The sequence below is a fragment of the Nelumbo lutea genome, chromosome 3 (genome assembly GCF_056320005.1).
Source record: "Nelumbo lutea isolate HS-2025 chromosome 3, American lotus-T2T, whole genome shotgun sequence".
NCBI classification, from domain to species: domain Eukaryota; kingdom Viridiplantae; phylum Streptophyta; class Magnoliopsida; order Proteales; family Nelumbonaceae; genus Nelumbo; species Nelumbo lutea.
In genome coordinates, this window is record NC_142686.1 from 116660490 (window position 1) to 116678588 (window position 18099).

Here is an 18099-nt window from a genome sequence, read left to right on the forward strand (position 1 = left end):
TTTTGGCTACAAATATATAGTCATCAATACGTGAATACATAAATTATTTATCTGTCTGTATTCTGTAGTAAGCACTAAGCAAGAGGAAGAAGGATAATGCATACTTAAGCATTGTGTTGCCTTGCCTCCTGCACCTAGCTACTATAACTCTATATTTATTCCAGACTCCACTGCAATTAATTATACAGGTTTCTCCTTCTCCTTATGTATTACTTTCTACTGATTAGAAAGGGTTCACAAACATCGATCTCTCAAATGGTTATAGCCTCTCCCACTGGAAAATATGCCAATCATCCTCATTGTTAACTTAATTTAATTGACATCTCTCAAAATCTCTTTGACCCCAATTTTTATTAAGTTGTGTTGGCTTGTGGATATTCAATCTAAATTTTGTGGTAGAAGGGTTTGACTTCGTCATGTTCCAAAATTGAACTTATCTATACTAGAAACTGGTTACATGAATGCAGGATGATGCGGATTAAGTATGGAGCCCATTGGGCTGTGACAGCAAGTCTTTGCTACGAGTCTAAGTTCTCTAAGGGCCCATTTGGGATAACTGAACTGAAGATTCAGCAGCTTTCAAACATAGGCTTTTAAAAGGGCCTGACTGCCCGTTTGGAAGGGCTTTTACACACCCGTTTCTCGCTTTCATAAGCCCCACATCGATAACTGGTGAAAAACCAGGAAAACTCAAAAACACTTTCATTGAACTGAGAAATTGATTTTCCAACTAAACTAATTTTGATAGCTGCTTCAAAAGTGTATCGGTGAACAACGGAATAAAAAAGATTAACAATCAGATTAAAAAAAACAACTAAACTAATTTTGATAGCTGCTTCAAAACCCACCCCGACAAAGAAAATAAAAAAAAAAAAAAAAAAAAAACAATCAGATTTATCCAATTCTCAGAATAAGAAGATTAACATAATCCTCATGCAAAAGCCTTCTAAGCTTTGCCGGGGTACGAAAAACAGAATTAAAAGTTGCATTGCTAGCTTTTCAACTTTTAAATGTGTGGGTGTGAATTTGAAAAGCAACGTGGTGATTCAAATCCAATTCATAAATACATGCTTTTTCTGGTGTCTAGGTGATTCAAATCCGTAAAGCAACAATGAAGTACTTAATTACTAATTCGTTAAAAATACATGCTTTTTCTGTTTCAGAATATCACTCATAAACCTGACTAACCTGGCCCAATGCAACCCGAGCCCAAGCCCGAATTATATTGGATAAAGCTCAGATTGGGCCTGGAATGACCTTCAATCCAACCCAAGCCACCGAGTTGCACCCTTAACTTCATTACACAAGTATAGAAATCCCTCATTTTGTGATAGGCAGCACTTTTTCAGATATGAATGATGAATTTGCCATCCTGCTAAGTTAGTTTGGAAGGGGTTTCTGCATTTTTGTGTATCAAATGGCCAAATCAAAGATTACCGCCACATTTTCGATTGACCTGATGCATCACAATACTATATATATAGGTATCACATTTAAGTCCAGAATGACCCGAAACATGTGGCTTTATGCATTAATACAAGGTTAATGGGTTTGGGATGTATGAAGATGGATTTGGAATTGGATTGGCTTCTATCTATTTAATTTTATATATTTAACTATATCATTAGTGGGGATTGAAGGTTCAGAACGAACTACAGATGGATGGATAGAAGATCAATCCAGACACATCCAATTGACATCATGAGTAGGGCTTGTTAATGATTGCTCTAACAACCCAAGTTGTGTTTTCTCCGGCAATGTATCCACATGCATGCCACATTAGATCTAGTTGGGACGCTGTGATAAGCAGAACCTGCACCCCAAAACCAGTGTCATGATTTCATAAACTGATGAGCTGATGAGCTGGGCCTTAGAAGATTGAAGACGGAGCATGGAAGGTGGTGCCACAGTGGGTGCGGAGAAGCACCAAGAGGTTGTGAGGGGGCTTGTGGCCAAACTCACCATGTCCATGACCGTATAAGTCCTTTTGGACTGAGGGTAGAAGCCATAGAGCGGAAATTAAGCTGATCAATCTCTCCTCTCCCATGCGCATGCATCCATGGTCCACAGTATGTGATGTGGTGTGTGCATGAGCCACCCCGGCCGGCCGGCCCCTTGCGCAAATTTTCATGTGACACTCAAAGTCGTTGGATTGGTTATGAAAAGTGCTTTCCGCAAAGAAATAAGAATGTACACACATGCATACTGCATACATATCACATATGACAGGAGCTAGCTGATATTTTAGTTCACATATTTACGCTATTTGTGTCTCAATCTCAATCTCAATTTTATAATTACCCCATGAATGCTTAATTTAATTTGAGGAGCAAGACCAACAGCAAACAGCAGTAGGGCGGAAAGGGACAAAAGAGGTGGGAAATGGTGACCGCTTATGTTAATGTAAACGAAGGTTCCAAATGAATAAGAATGTGGCCTGTCGACACTTCACCTCTTGTTTATTTCTTTATTGCTTCCAGGAAGGTCCCCCTGATGAGTTCTAAGTGCTAACATACCAAGACATACGTACAACCACCCCCAGGTGCATAACTGCCGGAAGCCACATAAATATGATACAATCTTCATCCAGGTGTTTTCGAGCAGCTCTAATTCATCACCAGCTGCAATCCCGAAATTCATCAGGTATGCATGTTTTCCTCTCACCGCGCGTCATAGCCTCATAGCTAGCTTTTCTTTCTTTTCTTTTTCCAAATCTCCCCGGCTTCTCACCCAACACTTTGCTTGTGAGTAAGGTGATCATCCATCATTACGTGTTACTTCATATGCCTATGTATGATATGATGAGCACTTAATTTGCTTTATATATGCTTTGCATGTTAATTTGATATTAATATCTAATAATCTTGTATATATACTGATATTCGTTAACTGCTTCCAATTAATCCAAGTAAGTTCACCATTTAATCTGCTTGCATCAGTAGGAAATAGGAATCATTTTGATTTTTAATTTATTTTATTGCCTTCACTGACAATGGGCGATGTATCTCTAATTTGAGGAGAGAAATTAGAGATACAGATCTAGCTAGTAAGAGAAAAAAGAAAGGGGAGACATGAGAGAGGGGGAGGGGGAATTTTTTTATTTTCCTCTTTGGTAAAAAAGAAATTATATTAACTAAAGATCAAACAAAAAAAGTATAGGAAAAAAATTGATTACTATTTCTTTTTTTTTTTTTTTGACCTTTTTCACATGGGGTGTGAACATGAAGCCAAAGGCAAGTACTACTGGGTCTGGATGAATCAAAATGGTACTTGTAACTGATACCTGAAGCCCAACACTAGTGTCATAGTCCAAATCGTGTGTGTAGTACGTACTGATAAGGTCCATAAGGAACTTTCTTCTTTGAGCACAACCAACCGCACGGCTACATGCATCGTCACATATAACAAACCCCCATCAACCGATATCATAAAACAATTAATAGAAGCTTTGTCTATTGAAACGGTGATCCTTAGCCTCTACAGTCCACACCGATCACCACCTCCACTTTGAGTTTCCATCACCTCTACCACTACCAGTGCACCTGATATATACGGTTGGACTCGGTGGAAAATTAAAACTACTACTTATTTAAGATGAAAACTGAAAAGCAATCGCAACTTCCTCTTGTGGCATCAGTACGTACTGTTGTAATAACCGAACCGGCGGACCCTTGTCGATCCCGATCAGAATGGGTGGGGTATCCAGTATCCCATTTAACCTTCCTTCCCGGTCCATTGCGGCCTTCCCTAATCGGCAATCGCAATCTATATATTCACTTTATTCTTGTGTCCCTGTATATATTTAACTTAGTTATTCATTTTTCTTTTTTATCTAAACCAAACTGTAATTAAATATATTTCATAATTAACTAAGTACACTTTTGATATTGTGCTGAATATTATTAAGTCTTTAAATTGTTTCTCATGCATGTGTAGAATTTTTTATTTCGAGCACTGTTATCACAAATATATACCCAAGAAACAGTGTGTGTGCTCCTGGATCCATAGTCCTGGGGTGGAGTTTGGGCTGGATTATATTGGGCCTAGGTTTTTTATGCCATGCTAGATCGACCTGCAGGATTAATATTGTAGGGATATTATAAATGGTTTTTTGTTTTGGACTTCAGGAAATATTCGGAGATGAGGCCGCGGAAGATTCTTGTATTGTTAATCTGTTTATGTGCTTTGACCTGCTCTTTACCCGCTCCAACTTCCTCTTGTGGGGTAGTGAGAATCAGTTTAAAGAAGAGAAGGTTGGATGTAAGCAATCTAAATGCCCCCAAAAACATTAGCAAAGAGGACAAGTATGCCAAGGAACTGCAAGATATCTGCAGTAGACTGGACCTTTCAGATGAAGCTACTGTGTCTCCAAAAGATTATTTGATCTGTCGTAATTTGGGTAATTCAAATACCGACATGGTCTTCCTGAGTAATTTCTTGAATACCCGATACTTTGGAGAGATTGGTATCGGTTCACCACTTGAGAACTTCACAGTGGTTTTCGATACTGCAAGTTCCACCCACCAACTTATTTACGGCGGTAACAGCAATTCCATGCCGCAGATGAACTGCGGATCCAGCAGCCAATTTACAAACAATATTGGTAATTAATTAATTCTTCATGCATTAATTATCCATTGCATATATGAATGTATGGATCCCTTGCTGAGACTGATCATCTTCCTGTACTTGGGTTTATTAATTCGATCATCATATCAGGGAACAATTGCACCACAGGTTATGGATCTAGATCAGTTTCTGGGTTGGTCGGCCGGAACAATGTTCAAGTTGGGAACGTCATCGTTAAAGATCAAGTGGGTTTATATTGTCTCCCTTATTGCAGTATGTCTCATTAATTTTCATTTTGATCATATATATATATATATATATATATATATACATACGATTAGTGGCTAATAGGTATTGGATACATTAATCATATATGATTTTCTTTTTATCTTCTCTTATCAATTTCTGTTCCTAGGCGTTCACTAACATCACACGAGAAAGAAGTCCTGCTTTGTTAATGGCAGAATTTGATGGGATAATGGGACTGGGTTTTCAGGAAAAGTCTGCAGGAAATGTTTTCCCCATCTGGTATACTATATTAATTAATGTCATTTTACTCATTTCATTAATTAATTAATTGTCCTTTAATTAGTACTAATTAATATTCTTGGTTTGATATATTTCAGGTACAGCATGGTCAGACAAGGTCTTGTGAGGGAGAAGGTGTTCTCTTTCTGGTTAAATGGAAATCCAGAGGATGAGGAAGGAGGTGAGATCGTCTTTGGTGGCCTTGATCCCCAACATTTTAAGGGCAAGCACACCTTTGTTCCTGTTGTTCGCAACGGCTACAGCTGGGAGGTGGGTGCATGATCCATTATATTTTTCTACTGAATTAGCTTTTTTGTTTTTGAATTTAATTTATTAGCAGCAATTGTTATAATGTCATACATATATATTATGTACAAATATTAAACCTAATCAAGGCTGCCTATCTCTAGCTACGTACCGCCCAGAGGAGAGATATGAGAAAATTATTACTAATAAATTGTAACACAAACTTATGATGAATAAATTTAATCAATTTATATACTAATAAATAAGATGATATAATTTGATGTACTGTTTTCTAAAATTGGATTACACACACGTATAAACACGAGTGTGCACGTGTGAAGTGATTAGAACGGGTATTCACCCACTCTAGCTAGATTAATTTACTTAGATCTTTTTTTTTTTTTTAAATTCTTTTGAAAGTCCTGTGATCAATTTTCTTACCAAATTATACATAAGGCCATTATCCTCTATTAATACTCCCATTATGTTAAATCTCTTTTGTTTTAGAAAAAGTCATGCCATCGTTTAATTCTTTTATGTCATATACATTGAGGACTTAAACTATGTTTTTTCCTGCTTTAATTCTTTCTCCAGCTTGAAATAGGCGATTTTCTTGTCGGGGATCATTCAACAGGTGATTCATTGTAAACTCAATTACTTACTTTACATTATTATTATTATTATTATTATTATTATTATTATTATTATTATTATTTTAATTATTTTTCGGTTGTATTAGTTTTTATTCAACTAATTGACGAAGACAAGCTTATTGTGAAGAAAAAAAAAAATAGACGGACATTTGATTTTAGTACATGTTTTTGCAGTTAGTTAAATAAGTGTTCGGCTGTGATATTTTGTTTTACCACATTTTACATGAAAATTTTCATGTGTCAACCTATAATTTGTGCCCTATTCATCTTGCTACATGACAGGTCTACATGTCTTCAAAGAACCTACCCCTTTTAAGCTGACACGTTGTTCACAAAATAGTTGTTTGAAAATGACCACGTGGCAAGGCTTCACATATTTGCGCCCTTTTGTGTTTTGCAAAAAGGCAAAAATTCCCAAAGCCATGCTATTGCTTGCAAAGCACCGTGCATTTGTGCATTTTATTGCCAAGTGTTTTTTTTCGTTTCAATGTTTTTCTTCGAAAATCACATGTTATTAAACTCCAAAGCAGTTTTTTGCTACCCAAAATTTGAAAACGTTTTCCGAAATGTTATCCAAATACAACTATAACATAATATGTAAGATGTATTCTCATCCTAATACATTCAGAAAATCACCTTCTGTATGTTATTTGCAAAACCAAGGCTCCATTGATGTTAGATTGGATTATGTAAGGTCAATTATTCATGTGAGAAAGCTATTTATATTTGGATTTGCTTTCACTTGTCTGTTTTAGAATATAAGCACAAGAGTATATAAGAAACATTTTTTTTTTCTTTTGATCATTAGAATGTGAGTGCACTTTAATATATAGCAATTTTCCTATGATTTTATTGGTATAACTCACAGCCAATATTCCTTTTTCCGCTCAAACATTTGGTTCAATATTAGTTTTTTTTTTCTTGCATGCAATGCAATTGCAACAGTTGCAACCTGCATCCATTCCCATTTATTCTGTAATTTCTAACTCAAGTAAAGTACTCCAAATTGATATTTTTATTTGCAGGTGTCTGTAAGAGTGGCTGTACTGCAATTTTAGAATCTGGGACTTCCTTTCTAGCTGGTCCAAGTGTATGCGCTCATAACCATAACCTAGTTCTGTTCATTGTAGTTTTCTTGTTTTATTATTATTATTATTATTTTTTTTTTTTTGCGGGGGGGAGGGATGGGGTCTTGGGTAATTATCCTAAATAGCCCTTCCATTTCAGGCTATTGTGGCACAAATTAATCAGGCCATTGGAGCAGAAGGAGTAGTGAACATGGAATGTAGAAAATATGTGCGTACATATGGAGTAAAAATGGTGGAATTCGTACTATCACAGGTTCGTTAATTCGTCTTCTGTTTCATGCATCCATCGATCTGAATTGAATCAAAATTAGTAATCACCATAGTCTGTGTTACGATATTTACCCTTTGTGTAGCAGATCAAATCTAAGAAATTATGTTCAAGGTTCAGTAACTGCGAATCTGATAAGAGACTGCATTATGAGAGGTCAGAAATTCTTTTTAATTTTCAGTATTATGCTGTTGATGTGCGTTATTGATCATGAATCATGATGATTGACTAAAAGTGTAAATTAATTAGGAGCCGCATTAGTGGCATCGAGACGTTGGTTGGAAAGCTAAGTGGAAAGAGAGGATCAGGGTTTCCAGCGGATCCATGTACCATTTGTAAGTTAGTCATATCTTTCATCAAAATAATGGTTAAAGGAGAAGGTAGTGTGGATGAAATATGTGCAAGGATCGGTCTCTGCATGGCTTATAATAATAAGTACAGGTTCGTTATATAAATCTTAATTCCTTCTACTTTCTGGCTGTGTCTCGTTAATTAATTAATTAGAATTGTGAATTGCCCATTGGATCCATGCATCGATATCTCATTAATGTGTATGTGATTTGGAAGTAGCAGCAGTTATAGAGGCGGCAATGGCATTGAAATGGTGGTTGGAAGGCGGCATTTTGGGGGCGTGGGATTAGCGTTGGGGGAACGTGTTCCATGTACCATTTGTGAGACGGTAGTTGATTGGATTGAAATGCATCTCAAACAAATGGAAAGCAATGAGAAAATTTTGAACTATGTGAGCAAGGTAATGTATTAATCTATTAATTATTATCTACTCTCAAGTCTCGAACAAGCCACGAAAACGATGAATGAATATGATATTGTTAATTTCAGCTGTGCGAGGAGTTGCCCAGTCCCCATGGCAAGTCTTTTGTTGACTGCGATAGCATTTCAGAGTTGCCAAATGTTACATTTACCATTGGAAATAATTCCTTCAACCTCACCCCACAACAGTACATTCTCAAAACTTGGGATGGCCGTAGTCTCAGGTGTGTTAGTGGTTTTGTCCCACTGGATTTGTCTCCTCCAGGAGGTCCGCTTTGGTAAGTCGACATTTCTCTCATCCAACTTATCTTATTCTTAATTACCATGCATATTGCATATATAATAATGGAGTTGTATATGATATATATATATATGTGCAGGATCCTTGGAGATATGTTTATGGCTGCGTATCACACCGTGTTCGACTTTGGCACTCTGCGAGTAGGATTCGCTGAAGCTGCTTAAAGTTAATATAGGCCTAATTATGTTTTATTATCTTTTGTCTAGTGGCATGGTTTGGTTTAGCCAACAAGATTCGACTTCTTGTTTGCTGTAAATTGGAGGGATGTACAAGAATAAGATTGATACGTACAAAGTACATGCATGTATGCACCTGCACAAACGAGTTTGTTGCCTCTTACTCATTTAAGTCATTCCTCTATAGGCTTGAGTTGAGTTGAGGAGGCTTCAACTTTCAAGGCCCAACCAATAGGATTATGCTGATGAGTTGTTCAACTCCCTTTTCTTTCCCTTTTCTGTTTAGTTTCTCAACCATCCACCAAATAAAAATATTAAAAAAAAAAAAAAAAGACTTTTTAAAGTAGTTGTAGCCAAATCCAAATGTGCCCAGTCATCTTTTTAAGCCCTATTGTTAAAGGCCCATAGTGGCTAACTTCAGCTTATTAATGTTTCCATTCTGCCCATACTGGGCTTGGCCAATACGGCCCATGTATTCAGACTTGTCGCACTTCTTCTCTTGGCTCTACTGGCATGTAGTTTTTGGTTATGGTAGACTATAGAATCTTTGAGTGTTGATTGGAAGTGGTTTAAATTATTTTCTATATATCCATCACTTATATTAATTATAGATCGAATGTTATTCTTATTCAATTAATCAAGCATGCATAAACGTTCGCAATATATTAACATCAACGACATGAACACTGTATCATTTTTACTCATCTCGTAAATCAAATGAAATATATACGTAAAAGAGTTCCGATCAGAGACAGATGTTAATTAATCAGCTGAGGTGAGGGCGTTATTACTACCTCACTTTTTGCGCACATGCCTTGAAAGTAGTTTTTTTTTTCTCACTAAAAACAGTTTTTAACTTATCTCACATTGGAAAAGAGATGAGAGTATGGAGGCTTGCAGCAGTGGACTTACCCAAACGAATAACTTTCCATTTAAGAAAAAAATTGACAAAACATGTTGAGATAATTTTATCTTACCTAAGTAAGTGGACTTACCCAAATGAATAACTTTCCAAAAAATGAACAGATCCTAAATTGAAGTTGAAGTTGAGACAAATTAATGATAAGTTGTTAATGGCCATAATCAGGTCGTATTTGGATAGGATTGATTGGACTTGAATTTTTATCCAATTAGATGGAATCAATCCAAGGAATTGAATAGAATATCGGATAGAGTAGTTTTCGAAATCTGTTGATAGCCCTAAATGAGCATTTCCAATTGGAGGGAGATACCAACAATGGTTTGGTTCATGCGTGAGGGCCCATTTGAGAGGGCTTCTGTGTTGGAAGTGAGATGCATTGGTTCAGCCGTGGCAGTTGAGCACTTCTATTCACTTGTATTCCAGAGAAGCTACCTGGAGTGCTTCCATTAAGCACCCAAAAAACATATAGATACCATTAAGCATCCAAAAGATATGACCCGTTTATGTTATTAAACACAAGATCAATTCTCACAATCCATGTATAATAAAAGGCTACCGTTTTGGTGATGGTTTGTTGGTTTCTTTGCTATCATATCATGATATCACACCGAGTTGGTTACATGGGGTGGCTCACCCCGGCGTTTATCTCTTCCAAGGGTGCTTAAAGATACTTTGAGGGCAGAGCTTCTTAAGTTGCATAGAGCAGAGTGGCAGCTAAATGAAACAACACCCAGATTGGCTGTTACATCAACGCTATATAGGCATTTTCGTTGATTATTGTTTATTGCTTATAGGATCACCTATCTGGTTATAGTGTTTCTCAGATAAACACACACGCACAGAAAAATATATATATATATATATATATATACAAACACTTTGATTTATGTGAATGGAACCGTTGGGAAGTAACTTTATTTATTAGTTGTTACTTGAAATATTTCAAAACTCAAACAACAACAACAATAAAAAACTGTTTAAAACATTATTTTTTAGATCAACACCCCCTCAATAAATGCCCAATGAAACCAAATACGCATACTTTATTTACCGCACACCCCACAATACAATATAAAGGATGTGTGGCTGCAATTAAAGGCGGGTAGAGAGTTTTGGGCTGGAAACTTGGATTGGTGAGAAAAATGAAAGAGGTGGATGGTTTGATTTGTCCAGTTAATTTGATGAGAGAGAAGGATTTTGTACTCAAAATTAAAAGTACAAGCAAAGGAACGGAAATGGTAGACATAAAACAAAATTTAGCTATAAAAGGAAAAAATAAATAAAAATATAAATCACGCACGCAGATAGTACTCAGTGGACCTCCCGTCCGGCCTCGACAACATGATTTTGCCTGCTCATCTCCAGACATGGATCGATAGGATGGGTAATGTCTCCCACATCCCAATACCCTCTATCTAATTAATATATATCTTCCATTAATGGCATCAGGATATATAATTATATCGTTTACCAAATGAGAATTGATGGACATTGCAAAAAAGAATTGATTTCACTAAACCAATTCTTAATTATGTTTTGGCTTTTATATATCCCTTGTGTGTTTCAGCTTTTTCAAAAGTATGTACGTATAGTCAACAATTGTAGCTCATACATAAGTTCCTGACCAGCTAGCTAGCTTCTCCCCAATAACGGATTAGCTAGCGTAGGCCACTCATTTACGCATAGATTTCCAAAACATGGCGATGGCGTGCAAGGAATGAATAATGGGAAAAAGTGGATGTATATACCACAATTTTTATTGTTTGTTTAGTTTTGTTGAAACTGAAAAGCAATTTCTACCAAACAAAAATAATGGGAAAAACTTCTGGGCTTTAATTACTTGGAGGAAACATAAACAATTACGAAGAAAACTGACGGGGAAGAGAGAAAGATGATCCAAGAGATTTACAAATTACAATCACCATGCATGCATATATATAATCATTCGTTTACCGAAAAACAAAATTAATTAAAACGGAACCACATGGAATATTCCCAGCAGATCGATCGATTGAACCAACTGCTTAAAACGTGTACAATATAGCACCATGAAGAGAGAGACATCCAAATTTACATACAATAGCTATATATACCTCGAAGCGAAGGCCATGATTCTCGGTTTTAGTCCTGCGCTAAAACTATTGTGGTACGTAGCAAAAGAAAATGAATTTGTGTAGAAAGGAAAGTAAAATATTAATCTTAATCTTAATTGGTAAACGGCACTAGGATTTTCACCTGAAAACTGAAATTGGCATGATCAGCTTATGTCTAAACATGAACGAGTCGTCCACGCCATCATTTTCGTTTGAAAATAAGAAAGCCGAATGAATGAATATATATACGAGTGTGGCAAAAAAGACAATACAGATTAAATGTTTATACATATATCTTTTATGTTGTTGTTAAATGAAGGTTCCAAACATGAGTTTGAAGCATGTTTGTGTCATCCCTTGTTTGTCCTCTCTATATATTTTATTGTTTCCACGAAACCCACCACTCTTCTCTGCTCCGGTGCTCCCAAGCCCCATCCCATACCTATATATATATATACCACGGCAACCATGCTTGGTTGATATATAAAAGCCAATGAGACCTACAAATTAAAAATAAGGGATTCAACTACATACTTCACACTAGCTCTTGCTGTTACAGGGAGGGATCGGAGCTCTTACATTTCAAATTATAAAGGTATTATCGTTTCCTCTCATGATCACCATATATTACTATATATGTATTTATACAGACTGAGTTTTAATTAATACAATAATTTTCCTTCTTGTACGTACTAACAGGCAGCAGCAAGAGGCAACCTCCTCTCTCCTTTGAGTTTGAGACATGATGAGGACGCACAAGTTTATTGCGTTGTTTATCTACTATTTATGTGCTTTGACATGCTCTTTCCCTCTGCCTGCTTCCTCTGATGATGATGCTGATGGGTTACTGAGAATCGGTTTAAAGAAGAGAAGCTTGGATCTTGACACTCTAAATGCTGCAAGAATTATTAGCAAAGATGGCGGCAAGTATGCAATCGACCTCAAAGACATCTGTAGTAATCTGAATGGTTCAGACGCAGGTACCGTGTCCCCAAAAACTCGCTTGGTCTGCCCTAAGTTGGGTGAGTCAGATGCATATAAAGTATTTCTCAGTAATATCCTCAATACCCGATACTTTGGAGAGATCGGTATTGGTTCACCACTTCAGAACTTCACTGTTGTCTTCGACACCGGCAGTTCTAACCTCTGGGTTCTTTCATCCAAGTGCCGTTATTCTGTGAGTTCCTTTATTTCTGTTGTATTAATTAAGCTCATTAATTAATCTTTACATATCATCATGATTCTTGACACCCATATCCAACAACGTAACTAATTATTTACGAAAAAGCTTTAATTTGATCGTGCAGATAAACTGTTATTTACATTCCAAATATATTTCAGGCCGGTCCAGTACATATACAAAAATCGGTAATGTTGTTTCATGGTGCAATACAATATTTTATCAACTACTATAAGTATATAGCAATTCTTTAATTTAACCATGTCGATCTCCTATATATGCTCAAATTCCTTCTTGTGTGCATGGTTTCTAATTCAGGGAAGAATTGCAGTATAATTTATGGGTCTAGATCAATTTCTGGCTTCTTCAGCGGAGATAATGTACAAATGGGAAATTTCATCGTTAAAGATCAAGTGGGTTTGTTTAATTATATATCTGCTTGGAGTCTTTTTTTTTTTTTTTTTTTTCCAAACGTATATATTATGTTTGGTTTGGGCCGGCCGTTTGGCTGCAGATAGAGCGAGATAGTAATTTATGCATGATTCTATCTTCTTTCAGACTTTCGCTGAGGTTACACGAGAAAGAAGTCTCACCTTGTTAATGGCAGAATTTGATGGAATAATGGGGTTGGGATTTCAAGAAAAATCTGCAGGAAATGTTTTACCTATCTGGTATATTCACATATATATACACATGGATGCATGTTAACAGTTTTCTATTAATTCCCATGCACATATATATATATATATATGCATGTGTATGCCTCAAGTTTTCTATTAACTTTAATTTTGAATTGTGTAACTTGTTGAGTTCAGGTACAGAATGGGGGAACAAGGTCTTTTACGTGACAAGGTCTTCTCCTTCTGGTTCAATCGAAATACAGAGGCTGAGAAAGCGGGTGAGATCATCTTTGGTGGTGTTGATCCCAAACACTTTAAAGGAAAGCATACCTATATACCGGTTGCTCAAAAGGGCTTCTGGCAGGTGAATGGTTCATAATTATATATCTTCATGGCTTCAGCTAGCGTTATACATGTAATTAAACAATTAATTACAAATTAATTAAGCTTGTGGCCTAAAATTAACTTATTACACAGAAAAAAAAAAAAAAAAGGTAAGATTAATCTATCCAAAACAAAAAGTACTGGAAAATGACACATTTATTCCTTAATAGCATTTTTTTTTTTTTATGATGAGTTACACAAACCTGAATTTAACTGCAGCAACAGACACCCAGAGTTTAATTATCAAAGGATTTACGTTTGGAAAGAATAATATAAAACAACAACGAAGCTGCGCTGCAATAATGATAAAAATATACTTGTTGATGAAAATTCGAAATATGTTAAAATGTTAAAAAGAAAACAGATGTTAAGCCATTATGATCGACCATCAATCTTCCACTGTTTCTCCTTCCTCTAATTAACGGGTTTAAATTAACTTTGTTTTCTGCTGCCTTATTTTTCCAGGTTGAAATGGGTGATTTTTTTATTGGGGGTCGTTCAACAGGTGATTCAATTTGAACTCAAATGCCTTAATTATATACATTATTTTAATTTAGTGATAATTAACAAAATCTTACCGTAAATTAAAGGAGAAAAATTAAAGAAATATTAATATTAGAACGTATTGAATAATTGAACTGAACTTCCGTCTTGATTAATTCGAATTTCATATTTCTGTCTTTCATTTCAGAAATTTGTAAGGGTGGATGTACTGCGATCGTGGATTCAGGGACTTCTTTAATAGCTGGTCCACCTGTATATGCTCATACCTTCTTGATAATTAAGACCTGTTTTATTTTCACCAGCAAATAATTCTTCTCTTTTCGGATTAATTAATTAAATTGAACTATTGTTGTGTCCTGGCGCGGCAATTATCCTATTTGGCTCTTCCATTATTAAATTCAGGAGATTGTAGCACAAATTAATCATGCCATTGGAGCAGGAGGACTAGCGAATATGGAATGTAGACAGCTGGTGCGTATGGTTGGAGGAGTAATGATGGAACTTATACTTTCACAGGTTGGTTCTGTTTCTACTTCTTTCATTAATCTGAATATGCAGTTAATTACCACGGCTAAGTAATTGTATCTAATTAATTATACTTTTGTTTTAATTTTCACACTGGATGGAGCAGGTCAAATCCAGGAAACTTTGTTCAATGATCAGTGTCTGCAGTTATAATAGCACAGAGCATGAGAGGTAATTAATATTAATTGGTTAGAAAGATAAATTAAGTTTAAAAAAAAAAATTAGCTCCAAACAAATACGTGATTAATTCTGAGTATATAATATATATGGCGAGAATGAACAGAAATGGGATTGAGATGGTGACGGATCATGGAAGCCAAAGTGGGAATAAGGGATCATCTCATAGTTATACATCGTCCACTCGAGGTGTTCCATGCGCCATGTGCAAGATGCTGGTTACTTTGGTCAAAATCTTGCTCAAACAAAAAGACATTGTGGACAATGTGTTCAACTACCTTGGCAGTGTAATTATTTAACCTACTACTAGTATTTCCAATTTCTATTGCAATATATATTCATTATCATTTTTATTAATGTTTTGTGATGCCTAATTAAGCTTAGCTTAAGCTACCTTCATTCGTTCATTAGTTATAGACTTATAGTATATATAAATAAATAAATTGTGTTGTTACATATTTCAGTTGTGCGACTACATGCCCTTGCCACGTGGAAAAGCATTTGTGGATTGCAATAGAATCCCAGACATGCCAAATGTTTCATTTACCATGGGGAAGCATTCCTTCCACTTAACTCCACAACAGGTATGCTTATGACTTAATAATTGTATTACACAAGAGAAGAGAATGATGTAATTTAATTAATTAATTGTGTGTATGTGTGTGATGGATGATGATCAGTACATTCTTAAAACTGGTGAAGGCGATGCCACTACATGCCTCAGCGGGTTTGTCCCACTAGATGCGCCTCCTCCTCCTGGAGGTCCACTTTGGTATGTCAAATTAATCTAGCTACATAGATCATAATTATTATATGAATTAATTATGGTTATAATTTTAATTAAATAATTAAATTTCCATTATTTTTGTATCATATATATATATATATATATATATATTAATAATTGTTACGTGCATGCAGGATCCTTGGAGATATGTTCATGCATGTGTATCACACTGTCTTCGATTTTGATAACCTCCAAATAGGGCTTGCAGAAGCTGCATGATCACCATATCGCGTTCGCGCGCGTGCTACCATGCTATCACCACCCCTCTTTCTTTTTATTTCTTTTCGTTTTCAACGCAAATTTGATTTATCTCTCTCTCTCCCTCTTGCACTTATTATATACTGAAAGCTGGCATATATCATGCATAAATGTTGCCAATACCTACATGGATGGATCATGGATGTACGTCTACGATGCTATCTCAAATAAAAAATAATAATTCTATTATTAGAGCATCTGTTTGTTAATTTTTTATTATTGAACAATGAAAATCCTTTAACTATACTACTCTGCCCGGGTTGCCGGGAATACAGCTTACACTTTGTCGTTTAAATTCTTTATCTCATATATTCCCATTGGAAGTGGATATATCATATTGTTAATGCCTATTCTTCTGTTTATTGTGCAATAAGTTTTGTTCCAGCCTAACCCCAACAAGATTCTATTCAACCCAACTTTTTGTACACGTTGAACCTAAATTTTCAGTCTGCAGGCTGAGCCTGGGTTAGAAAATTTGAATCCGACCCAATTTGGATTGGGCCTTGGTTGAGAAGTCAGGTAGCTTGAGTCTGACCTAATTCAACCTAAGTCCATTCAAATAAGTTCATATATGTATGTATTATATTTATATAAAAACATGTTTTTTAATTATATATACATGTGTATATGTATACAATATATCAATTATACTCTTAAATTGACCATAAAATCTAAAACAAAATCATTATACTATATATATATATAAAACCAACCTGCTCGATTCGACTAAGGCTGCATTTGACATTTCTTATTTTAAAGACGTATGTCCTTTTTGTTGTTAAAAACTCAATGTTCCTACAAGCATTTTAACAGTAAAATAAATAAATCTTTAAAATAAGGAATATCAAATGCAACCTAAATCGAACCTAGTCTGATCCAATCTAAGCCTAAGCTTTACCTGAATTGAATTGTTTTGGGTTAAGCTTAGGTTGGGACTGAGGTAAAGACTTGGACTTGGCCTCAGATTAGACCAGCCCCCAGCCTGAGATTTGCAACTTTATGGTTGAGCATAAATTGACCTTCGACCTGACCTGACCCTGCCCGAGTTGCAACTGTACTTTCCCTCGATTATATAATTAATGTTTATTCAATAACCATAATAATACACCCATGTAATCCTCCTTAACCTAGAGAAGGGTTAAATAGTTATTGCATTAAAGAGGCAACCGGTCCAGAAGCAGGAATAACCCTGACTCGACCCAAAGGCTAATAGGGCATCCAAAATAGATGAACATAAACTTGCTGTTTTACATACGCACAGATGAAGGAGAAAGAAAAGATAGAATTGCATGACTTAGGTATAACCGTCTAATTTACAAACGTCATAATGAATCACTTAAAAAAAAAAAAAAAACTACTTTTTCATGGCTAATAAAAAAGAAAAGAATGCTGTGATATTGCTTTTAGGCTGTGTTAGGTTTGGAGGAAGTACATCCCTATCTTTTTCTTCAAACCAAACACAGCCTTATAAAAATTCCATTTATTTATATGATAAGGCTAAGCGTAGGGATGATTAGCATCAGATCAACGTCAACAAAAATTGCTGCTTTTGCTTTGCAAATTGCATCGGTGCAACCCCATCATCATGTCCATTCCATTCAATTATCCCATAGAAATTAGAAAAGCGAGAGTAAGATTTGATTTAAAGAATGATTGAATGAATAGTAGATCTGCCTTTATCAACTGCCACGTGAACGGTAAAATCAGTATCCGTGGGCGGTGGGACCCATAACCACAAAGGGCCCAAAGAGGCCTCCCTCCGGAAACGCAACGCAAGAACTTAACTCATACGCTGTTTTATATGAATTGGGATATGCTTATCACAAAGGGTATCTCACACCGACCTCACAGTTGCATCCCACCGTTTATCAGGAGTATCTCTCATGTGTGTTCTCAGCTTGCTCTCTCACAGTCCCACACTAATACAGTTTTTGTGTTACGGTGGTTGTTCGGCATCGATGCAATAGCATCATATAGACGTTACATCAGAGAAAGCGATGCTTTGAACAACATTTTCTTATTAAGCATTGAATGATATTAATACCAAAT

General features: G+C 35.8%; 2 protein-coding genes across 5 annotated transcripts; both read left to right on the forward strand.

The window, feature by feature from the left end:
- The first annotated feature begins 2457 nt into the window (after positions 1–2457).
- LOC148867922 (cyprosin-like) lies at positions 2458–9210 on the forward strand. 4 transcript variants are annotated; one of them, XM_088976548.1, is made up of 13 exons: positions 2458–2643; positions 4128–4603; positions 4720–4814; positions 4985–5097; positions 5196–5367; positions 5938–5977; positions 7022–7086; positions 7224–7337; positions 7441–7508; positions 7602–7793; positions 7926–8103; positions 8193–8401; positions 8504–9210. In XM_088976548.1, the coding sequence occupies exons 2-13, from the start codon at positions 4141–4143 to the stop codon at positions 8586–8588; spliced, it is 1794 nt and encodes a 597-aa protein (XP_088832674.1). In that variant the 5' UTR covers positions 2458–2643; positions 4128–4140; the 3' UTR covers positions 8589–9210. The 4 variants fall into 4 exon arrangements, with proteins under 4 accessions (XP_088832674.1, XP_088832676.1, XP_088832677.1 ...); XM_088976550.1 differs by having other exon boundaries at positions 7929–8103; XM_088976551.1 differs by having other exon boundaries at positions 2595–2753; positions 7929–8103.
- A 2861-nt stretch (positions 9211–12071) lies between these two features.
- Positions 12072–16242, forward strand: LOC148867923 (cyprosin-like). The gene is made up of 14 exons (XM_088980541.1): positions 12072–12210; positions 12315–12792; positions 12923–12983; positions 13114–13208; positions 13354–13466; positions 13611–13779; positions 14265–14304; positions 14491–14555; positions 14706–14819; positions 14935–14999; positions 15112–15292; positions 15470–15589; positions 15686–15777; positions 15927–16242. The coding sequence occupies exons 2-14, from the start codon at positions 12358–12360 to the stop codon at positions 16009–16011; spliced, it is 1635 nt and encodes a 544-aa protein (XP_088836667.1). The 5' UTR covers positions 12072–12210; positions 12315–12357; the 3' UTR covers positions 16012–16242.
- The last annotated feature ends 1857 nt before the right edge of the window (positions 16243–18099 follow it).

Excerpts from the sequence above, each read along its gene's own strand:
- LOC148867923 (XM_088980541.1), top strand. The coding sequence starts at position 12,358 with ATGATGAGGACGCACAAGTTTATTGCGTTGTTTATCTACTATTTATGT. Across the intron at positions 13,780-14,264 it reads CTCAAAAGGGCTTCTGGCAG|GTTGAAATGGGTGATTTTTT; the intron begins GTGAATGGTTCA and ends TTATTTTTCCAG. Across the intron at positions 15,590-15,685 it reads TCCACTTAACTCCACAACAG|TACATTCTTAAAACTGGTGA; the intron begins GTATGCTTATGA and ends GATGATGATCAG.
- LOC148867922 (XM_088976548.1), top strand. The coding sequence starts at position 4,141 with ATGAGGCCGCGGAAGATTCTTGTATTGTTAATCTGTTTATGTGCTTTG. Across the intron at positions 4,815-4,984 it reads ACGTCATCGTTAAAGATCAA|GCGTTCACTAACATCACACG; the intron begins GTGGGTTTATAT and ends TTCTGTTCCTAG. Across the intron at positions 7,794-7,925 it reads GCTTATAATAATAAGTACAG|CAGTTATAGAGGCGGCAATG; the intron begins GTTCGTTATATA and ends TGGAAGTAGCAG.